Source organism: Rana temporaria, chromosome 11 (assembly GCF_905171775.1).
Source record: "Rana temporaria chromosome 11, aRanTem1.1, whole genome shotgun sequence".
NCBI classification, from domain to species: Eukaryota; Metazoa; Chordata; class Amphibia; order Anura; family Ranidae; genus Rana; species Rana temporaria.
Window position 1 is genome coordinate 54,485,283 of NC_053499.1, and position 12,532 is coordinate 54,497,814.

Consider the following 12,532-nt stretch of genomic DNA (forward strand, 5'->3'; position numbering starts at 1 on the left):
TTTAGGTATGCGTTTACCATCTTTAGGTCCAAAATTGGCCTGACCTCTCCATTGGACTTTGGGATGATGAATAGGTTGGAGTAGAAACCCAGCCCCTGTTCCAGGACTGGTACCTCTACTATTACTTCCTGGGAAAGTAGATGATTTAATGCCGACATTAATGCGGCTCCCTTCTCCGGATCGTTTGGAATCCTCGACGCCTGGAAATGAGGAGGAGGAAACTTTAGGAAATCCAATTTGTAGCCCGTGGCCACGGAAGACCGTACCCACTCGTCGGGAATGCTGGCTTCCCAGACCTCTGAAAAGAGTCGCAGCCTTCCCCCCACCTTTGTGGGTGGGGGCGCCCCTTCATAAGGTCTGCTTGGGGGCTGGTTTTGCTGGTTTGCGAAACCACTGCTTTCTGCCTCTAGCAGCCTGTCCTTGTGACCTGCTGTTGAAGCCGAAGTTTGCTTTCGCAGGAGGCCGTCGATACTGTTTGGCATTAGAGGGCCCCTGCCCAGGGGAGTACTGTCGTTTAAACGCAGGCCCCTGAAACTTCTTCTTAGTTGGCAAGAGAGTACTTTTGCAGTTTGAAATGGTCTGAATGTATTTATCTAGGTCTTCTCCGAAGAGTCGTCCTCCATGGAAGGGGAACCCTACCAGGAGCTTCTTGCATGGGGGCTCGGCCTCCCAGCTTTTTAACCATAAGAGTCTTCTCATATGGATAAGGGATAACGATAAACGTGACGCTTGCTGGATAGAATCCTTAATTGCGTCTACCGTAAAACATATGGCCTTAGGGACATCCGAAAATTCTTCTGCCTGCTGGGCAGGAATAAGTTTAAGCATCTGCTTAACTTGATCCGATAATGCTTGAGCAACCCCAATCGCAGCCACAGCTGGCTGTACTACTGCCCCCGCAGTAGTGAAGGAGTTCTTAAGTAGTGCTTCCAAGCGTTTATCAACTGGATCCTTGAATACCTGTATGTTTTCTACAGGGCATGTTAATGATTTGTTATTACATGAGATGGCTGCGTCCACTGCAGGAGTAGCCCATTTCTTGGAAAATTTATCTTCCATAGGATATAGGGCAGAGAATCTTTTAGGTGGCAAGAAGATTTTATCTGGCTTGTTCCAATCTTGGAACAAAACTCCCTCTAGTAGAGGGTGGATCGGAAACACTGCATTGCTTTGAGGCGCCCTCAGTGAGCCCAAAGCTGAAACCGTCGATACCTGGAGATCTGGTACTGGCAAGTTGAATGCATTATGGACCAAGTCCGTTAAGGCTTGAATCCACCAGCTCTCCCCTTGGGAGACTGCTCCAGACTCCTCTGTATCCGGATCTTCGATCCCTGAACCTACTTGGTCCTTGTCCAAGAGGTCGTCCAATTCCCCTGAGGAAAGGACCTCCTCTTCTGAGGGTCCGCGCTCGGGCGACGGAGATCTAATCCGTTTACTGCCCCGCATAGCTGTGGCTATCATTTTTCCCATTCTTTTCTCCATCTCCTTTAAAGAGGTGAGTAATACCTCGTCCGTGACTATCTTAGGGTTGGACTGACCCGAGCCAGCTCCAGCCCCAGATCCCGATGGCCCCAAGGCTCCCTGTGGGGAAAGCAGCGGCATAACTTTGTCCGAGACCTCAGACTCTCTGGGGGAATCCTCACCTCTTGTACCCTCTGACCCGGATGCCATGGTACAATACCGAGGTACACCTGCTAGCTTATTGGTACTTGGAACTATAAATAGTTAATTGCCCAAACACCTGTTTGGGGGATAAAAAATGCTTCCTCTCCCCTAGATGACCTTTTTTTTTGTTTTTGTTTCAAATCCAGGAAAGAAAAAGCATTCTGTCCCCCTGAGTAGTATTGCAAAGAAAAACTATGAGATGGAAAAGAAACAGCCTATTTCTAGGCTTGAAAACAGTCTTCTGAAGACTGCAATATCCTTTCTGGCCACTGTGTGTCCTCGGCGCCCCGTGCTGCCGCTCTGGTCTTTCCTCCCCAGTTCCAATGTATTGAATGAGCTGTTTGGAACGAAAAAGGAAGGGCCGCCCCTTCCTTAAGCCACTGACCCGCCCTTCCCCCCTCAGCTAAACGGCGCGAATTGCGCCTATAATACGTGAACGCGCGCGCGCCCGCCGATAGGGGGGGGGGTTGGGGGGAAGGGAGCCTCTCTGCTCCAGCTGGAACCACGAGGAGGTCAGCGTTTTGCCTGCTTGCAGGCTCAGAGGAGGAAGACTGATGGAGCATCGCCTGGAGGCTTGCAGGTAAGCACAGCTCTCTGACACACACATACACTTTATATCACACAGGCCCCACTCAATGCTTTTCCAACACTACAAGGGAGGTCACTTCTTATGGGGAATAATACACATAGAGCCATCCTATCATTAAGATATGTGACTAGTTTGCCAGATGCAGCGCATAACTTTAGGCATGTCCCCTGTGACCCCCCAGAAAAAACCTGCTAAGAACCAAGTTCCGCAAGTTTTCCCCTCACTTACCTGCTCCATGCCGCAGGACTTTGCCAAGCAAGAGGCCCAATCTTCCCCCATCTCCGTGGGGATGTCTAGACCTTCAGGCCCTGGGTTCCTATGAAGGATCCACTGTCCTGGGCCCATATAGCACTCTGGCAACAGAAACATTAGGCACCCAAAGGTTTCTAAGTTCTGGGCCCAGGGTCCAGCTCTCTAAAAAGAAAAGCATTATGGGCTATACCCCAAGGGTTTGGGGTCCGGTTACTGACCACTTTAGCGCTGAGGCCTTTGGACAGAACCGGTTAGCTCACCTAATCCCAAGGATGCGGAGGCAAGCTAAACCATGACCAACACCTAAGACACTGGCGTAAAAACTGAGGTACTCCTCCTATGGGAGGGGGTTATATAGGGAGGGGCATTTCCTGTTTGAGATTGCCAGTGTCCATCACCTGAAGGTACTCCATATAACCCATATAGTAATGAATGCCGCTCTGTGTCCCGTGATGTAACGATAAAGAAATGATCTTAAAGCATAAACTGTTTAACAAATGGGCAGATAAATCAGGGAAACTGCTGGCTGGGTTGGATCCAACATGACAATACAGGCTATACTGATAAGTCGGGCACAGCACACACAGCCACGCCTGACATTGCATGCCAATTCTACAACTCTTATGCCCAATTTTATAATTGATAATCTCCACTATCAGATTAACATGCTAGAGTGAAGCCTCCCAGAATTTTCTTTTTGGGTGGGGTTTTCAACAAAGCAAGGTAAAACCAATCTGTTTAGCACAAACCATAGAACACTGCCAGGGGTATTTACAACAGCCAGCTTTAATTTATATGCTTTAAAGATTTTTTCCAAAAGAAAAAAAAAAAAACATATTGCTGTAACTGCTTTAAATGTGTTAGCTGGAATTGAACTTCAATTGGTTTGCCTCCATGCTGGGTGTTTTTTCAAATTGTGTTAATAAAGGAAAGAGCAGGGGCATGGCTTGTAGTAACATGGACAATTTGCACTGGCTGTCCACAAAAGAGGTACTCTCAGGATTCCGAAGACTACTGATGTAAGACTGAGGGGAGTAAAAGAGACCAGACCATGAGGGTTAATTTGTGACGCTGGATTAGTGGCCCCTGCAGGTGGAAATGTCCTCAAAGAGGGACCTGGGCTTTACTTCACTAGGTAAGAAAATCTAAACACCTGGTAAGATGCCTTCAAAGCAAGGCATGGTAAGGATATCGTTTTTGCCCAGAGTTGGAATTTAAAGTCGATTTAAAACTACATTGTATGTTATTTTACTTTTGCCCATAGTTCCACGTATTTGGAATCCCTTTTTAACAAAGAAAGGTAACATCTCTAACCTTTGCAGTTTGCACCATGGCTTCTACAAGATCTTCAATCTCATCTTCACTGTTAAACACACTCTCGAAATCCTGGTAAGACCATCCATCAAATAAGACTCGTGGAACTAAAACACAATTGGTTGAGAAAATAAACCTAAATATGTGTAGGTTAGGTTTTACTGTAAACATAACTAGTCTTTTCATTGTCTCAATACTACAATTTATATTTCGCACTGATCAAAATATGGACAACATCTAGACAAAAAGCAACAGCACAAGGTGAAAAAAAAAGCTCCTACAAGCCGTGCTATTCCAATGACATGAAAGAAGTTAACAAAAGTTAAGAGGAACTTCACTCCCGGATCCCTTTTATTAGTTCTATCTTATCTTGTCCACTGGGGTGCCTCAAAAAATAAGCTCACTCTTTCAACAAATGCAGCGTTGCCATGCTGCAATCTGCCTAGCTTCTGCTGCAGGCCGGGTCTCGCACCGCCATCTTGCTTTCTAACGTCATCAGGAGCTAGTTATCTCTTCCTGTTTCAGACAGCTTGCCCTCTGATAACACACCAAAAGTCTGCCTATCTTCAGTTACAGGTCCATCCTCCTCCATCTGCTATGTTGAACCTGATGCCCCCTGGGATATGCAAGTGCATATACCAGGAGGCTCCAGGAGTGCAGGAGATTTCACTCTTGCCTAGTAGCGGGGGACCGTAAAAAAGGAAAGAAATTTCAATGGTTGCAATTCTGTTTTTGTTTCACGTATGCTTTAACTGGTTTAGTAACTTTAACAACTCCTGGTTTTAAGACCAAATCAATGCTGCCATATGTCAGGATCTGGCAAAATTTTGCAAGGTCTGAGCTTATTTGTATTGTGTACAATATCCAAGAAGTCCAGAACTGTCACCATGAAAGTAAAATCAATCTCTAAGAGCTACTGTATATCCTGGCTGGTGACAAGATAGTATGTGGCCACACGTGCGCTGCAGGCCGGCACTGATGGTTTTTGATTGGCATTCACATGCTAACATTTAGAAGCCATTGTGCATGATTTAAAATCCTGTCCTGCAGCTGGATGTACTGTTTGGACTTCACTAGAAAGAAGGTGTTATAGATAAGACCAGTGGCGGCTGGTGCTCAAATTTTTTGGGGGGGCGCAAACGAAAAAAAAAAAAAAAAACAATTGCAGCCTCACTCGGCCTATCAATTATCACCACTGTGCCATCAAACGCAGCCACTGTGCCATCAAAACGCAGCCACTGTGCCATCAAAACGCAACCACTGTGCCATCAAAACGCAACCACTGTGCCATCAAAACGCAACCACTGTGCCATGCCATCAAACACAGCCACTATGCCATCATTTGTCACCACTTTGCCATGCCATCAATTGTCACCACTTTGCCATGCCATCAATTGTCACCACTTTGCCATCAATTGTCACCACTGTGCCATCAATTGTCACCACTGTGCCATGCCATCAATTGTTACCACTGTGCCATCAATTGTCACCACTGTGCCTTGAATTGTCACCACTGTGCCATGCCATCAATTGTTACCACTGTGCCATCAATTGTCACCACTGTGTCATCAATTGTCACCACTGTGCCATGCCATCAATTGTTACCACTGTGCCATCAATTGTCACCACTGTGCCATGCCATCAATTGTTACCACTGTGCCATCAATTGTCACCACTGTGCCATGCCATCAATTGTTACCTCTGTGCCATCAATTGTCACCACTGTGCCACCAATTGTCACCACTGTGCCCATCAAATGTCACCACTGTGCCCATCAATTGTCACTGTCCAGACATCCATCCACCTCAGAGCTTTATATTATAACCTGCTGGGACTTGTAGTTCTCCATCATCTCCTGGGGCTCAGGTGCATGCAATCCACCATATTTGTTCAGTTTTTCTCACTGCTGGGACTTGTAGTCCCATAGAGGGTGGATTGCATGCACCTGAGCCCCAGGAGATGGTGGAGAACTACAAGTCCCAGCAGTCTAAATACAATAACAGGCTCCAAGGTGGATGGGTGGGGATCAGGCAGTGCACTGCTGTCCGCTGATGACCTAATGGGGCGATAAATCAAATCCAATTTGAACTGAATTCTGTGGCTTGGCTGGCTTACCTTAGCAGCGCCAGCTTCACTCCGCTCGGGCAGTGTAAACTTCAGAGAAAGTGCCGCGTGACGTCATTTCCGGTTTTCGTCTGTAAGACGAATAGCCGGAAGTCACAGTAGTAATGCTCCCGGCGCTCATAGAGAGGCACGGGAAGCATATCAGCGCTTTTCAATGCGCCCATATTCAAGCTAAAAGCCCGCAAATGAAGCGCCATGTCTAGATTGTAGTGACGCGGCGCTTCATAGGGAAATGGTGGCCGGCGCTCAATCCCAACCCATTAAAGAATTTTTTTTTTTTTTTAAGTTTCTTTCTTAAAGGGGCCAAAAAAAAAAAAATTTTATATATATATATATATATATATATATATATATATATATATATTTATTTTTTTGCCTACAGGAGGGGGGGCGGCGCCCGGGCGCCCCCTATGGGCGGGCCGCCACTGGATAAGACACTCAGAGGTATCAGAACTTTTAAAACAGCATACATGTGGCCATGCTAAATAAGGAGTTTACCACATACAGGCATTATAAGGGTAAGGAATTGCTGCTAAAGATAACAAGTGTAAGGGGAAGAGACAGAACTTGTTCTCATTTTATATATTAAAATGATGGATCAAGATATGCAATGCGTATATAGAAGAAGTAACACGCAATACATAAAAAGCAAAGGCCCATTTAGGATGTAAAAAAAGACTGATACAGCCTGTATTTCCTCAAATACGCTAAATTTTACTTGCATATCAACATTAAAAGTGTATCTAACTTTTTTTTTCTTTATGGATAGAGCACCATTAGGGTTTTACTGATTTATGTGGCCCTGCTGAGAAGATTCCTCCATTCTGTTCTAGTGATCATTTTCACTTTCATTGAAAGTGAGAGAAAATATGACATTTTCAGTTGAAAATTAACAGAAATAGTGGGAAAAACTTTTGATGAGGACACCTTTTCTAAAGGATTCCTCTCACTTGCAGAGAGGTGTTCTCACTTTTTTGTCAGCACAGGAAGTGAAGGAAAGTCTCCCCAATCAAACAGAACCCAAAAAACAAATGATCAGAGTTTTAACCACTACCTAATCAAAACTAAGAAAAAAAAAAAAAGTTCTAGCTTTATATATACACATTAAATGTTTGGAAATGTACTTTATTGTTGCATGTACAATAATTATATTGATAATGATATTGTTTATCATGTACTACCCATGTTTACCAATAACGACTATAGCTTGAAATGCTTATTGCTTGAAACCAAAAGCTGTACAGTTAACTTGAAAGCTCACTGGCTCTCTCAGTATCAGAGACTGTTTTAAGAAGAACAATCTTATACTCACCAATTTTTGTGCTCTTAGAATTCTTCTTTATGTCTCTTATCCACCCTGGAAATATACACATTCAAATTACTGTATTTATAAAAATTGCAAAATGTGGAATCATAACATAGAAAACGATCACTGTCTTTCTATAAAACATCCAAAAATGCCCAAAACGCAGGTAAAATCCAGGAAACATGTTCTATGGGAGGCACAAATTGTAGACCCCTTCACCTTAAAATGGAAGCTGCTTGGTTGCGATATGGATTTACTGGATAAAAGAATATATTGGTAATTTACCTGGAGCAAGTAGTCAGATCAGGACTTCTGACTCTGTGGTGTGCTTGTTCCAAAGCAATGAAGTCAGATATAGCCAGGCAACTAACAATTTCAGATGGGCAGTATAAAGACAACCTCAAGATTTCTCCAACTACAGATTTTCTTTCCGATTTTTTTTTTTTTTTTTTTTTTTAGGTAAACAAGTAAACAAAAAATGGAAACCCCTTTTATCATTACTGTAGTGGTACCCCAAGAAAAGAAATCTCCAGTAGAAAAAGCTACACCCAATATGATAAAACTACATTTGTTAAATTTTGGTTAGGGTTAAGATAAGTAGTTTTCAATTCCATCATGAACTTTCTTTTACTAATCTTTAATCATGGAAGAAAAGATCACCACTCAGCGATTTTCTGCTTGACTGAGAACCAAGCTTTCTGTCTTTAGCTGTGGATTCATAGTATGTGTCTAAGGAAAAACTATTACAAAAGTAAATTCTTCACAGCAATACTGCTGATGGAGAGTTCCTTTGTACAGCAAAGCCAGGGGACCTGGCTATGAGCCAAGCAGGTCAAAAAGAGCAGGAGAGTGGATGATGTTCAAGACCAACCACCTCCAACCCAAAAGAAGGCCTTATGCACACTGGTTGTTTTCTCTTACATTCATTGAAGGACACAGCCTTTCTTCTTAATCTTGACTAAGCAGAGTTTTATAGCGCCACCTACAGGAGTATGCAGAAAAGAACTCTGCACCTCCAATGGGCAGTCCTGTTATTAAACCCCCCTCTTTGCTAAAGCCAAGTCAGTTATTCTGGCTAGTGTTGAGGACCTGGTTCCCTGCTGGGACCTGTGGTCCCACAAGCTTTTTCCGGTTTTTTTTCCACCTTTTTTCCAGTATTTTTTGAGTGGAGGACTTCTATCAGTTGTCACCCTAGTCTGGCCAACAAGCGTAAGCAGACCTTTTAGCTACATGCTGGGTTGGGCTGCAATAGCTCCATCCTGGACCGAAGCGGTAAAGCAAGTTAAATGCCTCACGGGGACACATATGACTGGGCACCTACAGTCGGTCTCAGTGTTACCCTGGCTGACAGCCCCCCCATTTTAGTGGAGAGAAGGATCTGGCATGACATCCGTACCCACTCCGCTGGCCTTGCCTCCCTAGACGCAGTGTGTGGGGCAGGTAGTCCCTGGAGTGGTCAGTCCTTTAGGGTCCCTACCTCACCGCTGGCATCTCTTTACCTGGACTTCTTCCCATCCTATCCACTGTTCAGGCATCTGTGCAACCCGAGTTCCCCTGGGGTGTTTCTGAGCAGGGGGGAGGTTGTGAGCTGCGCTCATGGGGCTCTTTGTTTCCCTGTTGGAGCCAGGGCAGTAATTTTTCTGCCGATTCCAGCTGCCAATTAATTGGCGGCAGCCAGGGCAGTCATTATGCAGTGGATCTCGCTCTCCTCCAGAGGCTCCCGATTAGGGCTCGATCAGCCAACGCAACAGCAGTGGTCTATGTCACCTACCAAGGCGGCACGAGACATTCAGCAGCAGCGCTGGAGGCAACCTTTTGTTTTGTGAGAGTGAAACAGCACATTCTGGCCTTCTCCCACTGCATATGCCAGGCGCCTGAAAATGGCAGGCAGATTGTCTCAGGTGCCAGTTGTTGGATCAGGGGATTTTCCCCTACTGCCAGACGTGTTTCATCAATACTACCTACGCTAGAGGACCCCAGATGTGCATCCCTTGATGTCCTGCCTCTTGGGAGTTACTGAGGTTTGCAGCAAAACTGGAGGATGCAACAGATTTGTGGTGGCACCATGGGATCAGAATTGCCTAAATTTATGCATTTCCTCCTCTCAAGCTGCCCCTTTGCCTGCAGTGTAAGATGCAGGAGGAAGAGATTTCAGTCATTCTGGTGGTTCCAGTCTAGCTTTGTGTCCGTGGTACACGACGTGGTGCAGCTGGTCATGTACACTCCCCATTGGCTGCCTATTCAGAAGGACCTCCTGTCCCAGGGTCCAATCTATTACCTTGCTTTATTGTCCTCGGCGTCAACAGCATGGCTACTGAAAGCCTGGCCGGGGGGGAGATCAGTGGGCTGTCGCGTCCAGTCGTTACCATCATGTTGTAGGCACACATGCCTACCTCTCTGAAGCTATGTTGTGCCCAGGAGGTTTATATTGACTCGCGGTGGCTCAATTTTTTGCCTATTTCCATCACCCAATTAAATAACAACTTGCTCTTGTACCGTTAGAGGTCAAGTTTCTATCCTTGCATCCTATCCATGTTTTTTTCAGCGTTTCTTAGATATGCATTCTTTGATCTGCACTTTATTCCAAGGTGTTTGTCATAGGTTGCCCTCTTTAGATTCCCTGTTGCCAACAATTAGCTTGAATTTGGTTCTTCGGGCCTCCAGAAGCCTCCCCTTGGGGGGGGAATTAGGTGGTGGTCTTATTCTGTAAGTCTACCCATCTGGTCTTGCACAAGTATAAGCTGGTATAATACTTTCCTTTTCTTCAAAGGTGGTGTCATAATTTTCACCTGACTGAGGATATGTCCTATCTTCCTTGTGTCCAGGGCCGTACCGCTCTTTGAGGGTTGCATTGCACTCCTTAGATGCTGCAGCGCTATTGGGCTGCGGTGGTGGCCACTGTCAATAGCATATGGAATCTTCAACTACCTATGGATCCTAAACTTTGCTTGTTGGGGTGGTTAGATGAAGAGCTGTATATGCCACACACCTCTACTGCTATTCTAAGGGCTTTGTTTTTGGCCAGGAAACTTATTGCCAGGAAATGGTTGTCCGCAATGGCCCCCACACACACAGAGTGGATAATTTTGGTAAACGACTCTCTCGTTAGGGAACAACTTACATATAAACATTGGGGTAATTCAGGGAAGTTTGAGAATATATGGGGCCCCTGGCTGGATACCCCAGGTTTGGCACCATTGCGACTGGCGCAAAATAGAATTCCTGGAGACAGAGCTGTAGTGGCTACTATGCTGGCTTAGAATGGGCAGGTGAGAAGGGAGGTAGTTACCTGTGCCTTGGAGTAGGATAGAAAAGCATGTGAAGTGCATAGTTAATGCTTCTGGACACAATGGACCCACCAAACGTAGTATTGAAGAGTATAAATGTGTTGTATTGATTTGGATATGTACCCGAAGATATGTGAAACTAGTTTTGTATTATATTTTGTATTGCATTTAAAAAAAAAAAGTCTGTATATGTTTTGTATGTCTGAATTTGAATAAAAAAAAATATCTGAAAATTGTTTGAGTGCTTAGAGTTTTCTTTTGTTTCAAAAACTGCTGACTTTCCAATCTTTTGTTTTGGTCCAATTTGTAAACCCTGCCTTTTTTTTTTTTTACCAATTAAAAAAAAATTATCCGATTAAAAAAAAAAAAAAAAAGGAGACATCCATTCGGCCAAACACCAAAGATAGAGTAGCACGAGTGGCCGAATGCTCTGGCTACTCTGTCTTCTGTCTGAGTGACAGGCGGATCAGATGTGATGATGTCCTTGCATGGAAATGCCAGTCTGTGCGAGGTGGACAGGTTGCATTTAATGGGAAAGGTAATGTTGCATTTTACGGCACTGGTCAGGCTGCATTGCATTGGACTGGTAAGGCTGCATTTAATTGGCACTCGCCGAGCTGCATTTCATTGGCACTGGTAAATATTTAAGTACACCATTTGGTTCAGAATATTTTTTTGTTGTTCTTCTCCTCTAAAACCTAGGTGCGTCTTATGGAGCAAAAAATATGGTAACCACTTATACCAACCATCATAAGTTTTTTGCTAGAATATTACTCAGAACTCCCAAACATTATATATATTGTTTTAGCAGACATCCTAGGGAATAAAATAGTGGTCGTTACACTTTTTATGTCACACAGTATTTGTGCAGCTAGTTCAGTCTTCTCAAAACTGAACTGGGTAGACTGAACTAGCCCCACGTTACTGCTCTTCTTGGATGTATCTGTGATCACATACCTTATCTCGCCTGTTTATATCATCATTGATGTAAGGTCCGGCGAGAAGGTTGAACGAAAGCTAATCTCACATGTTTCCTGAGTGACCACGTTCCCAGTTCCATGCCGCTGGCATTGGGTCCACTGAGTGCGATAAGAGTATACAATTTTTTTCATCAATGGTGGATTCACAATCTATGGTGAATTTGCTTACTGGATGGTGGCCTATCCTTTAGAGGTCGAATATATCTTCAATTTCAACACTGATTTCTACCTAAACACTTGTGATTTAATTTCACCTGTTTGGACCGTTTTTGTGTTTTTCCCTCATGGGTTATGTATTCACATATATGGACTTTTTAGTGATTTCAATTTATGATTTGTATTTATACTCATTTATTGCTGTTTGCACCTAGCACTTTACCGTATTTTATTTTGCACAGTCAATGTGTTATACCTACTGTTTGCATAATTTTTTAATATATACACACACACACACACACACACAATATGGATTAGCGCTGCACATAATATTCCCACTATCCACTCAATTTGTCTGATTGTAGTGTTTGCAGCTTTTCCTAAATCTGTTGAGTAGCGCAGTGCACATTTTGAAATTTCGATATTTTTTAAATTAGCGTTCATTCTGCCACGAACATGTGTGGAACAGAGGATCTCCCTGTTTACTAAAGAGTGGGGCCCCAGGTATAGCGAACTCCATTTTCAGTGCAAATTTACACAGTATATACCGAGGCCTAGCATGAGCTCCATCTAATATAGGAAGACTGAAAGGAAGTTGGGTACATACCTTGGTCTATGTCATGCAGTCCAGTCATCTGGTAGGACTGTCTGCCCTTTCTTCTAATTTGCAGCCATACTGGTGAAATGAGGGTAAATTTGGATGAAAATATTTTTGCAATATCATATCCATGACCATTCCACTGTGGGTAAAGGGAAGCATCAATGCATTATTTGTGTTTATGTCCTGACAAATACATTTTGGAAAACATCTGACACAAGATTTTTATTAAAGTGTTCCAGAATAGAATAATCAAATTTA

The 12,532-nt window shown here is 44.0% G+C and overlaps 1 protein-coding gene across 3 annotated transcripts in view; it reads right to left on the reverse strand.

Moving 5' to 3' along the window:
- CHID1 (chitinase domain containing 1) overlaps positions 1-12,532 on the reverse strand; it is a 706,518-nt gene that overhangs the window by 656,496 nt on the left and 37,490 nt on the right. For all 3 annotated transcript variants that reach the window (XM_040328528.1, XM_040328530.1, XM_040328531.1), the window contains exons 4-6: positions 12,281-12,413; positions 7,257-7,301; positions 3,821-3,927 (exon numbers count right to left, since the gene is read on the reverse strand). In XM_040328528.1, coding sequence (XP_040184462.1) covers positions 3,821-3,927; positions 7,257-7,301; positions 12,281-12,413 — 285 coding nt within the window. The remainder of the gene's footprint in view (positions 1-3,820; positions 3,928-7,256; positions 7,302-12,280; positions 12,414-12,532) is intronic.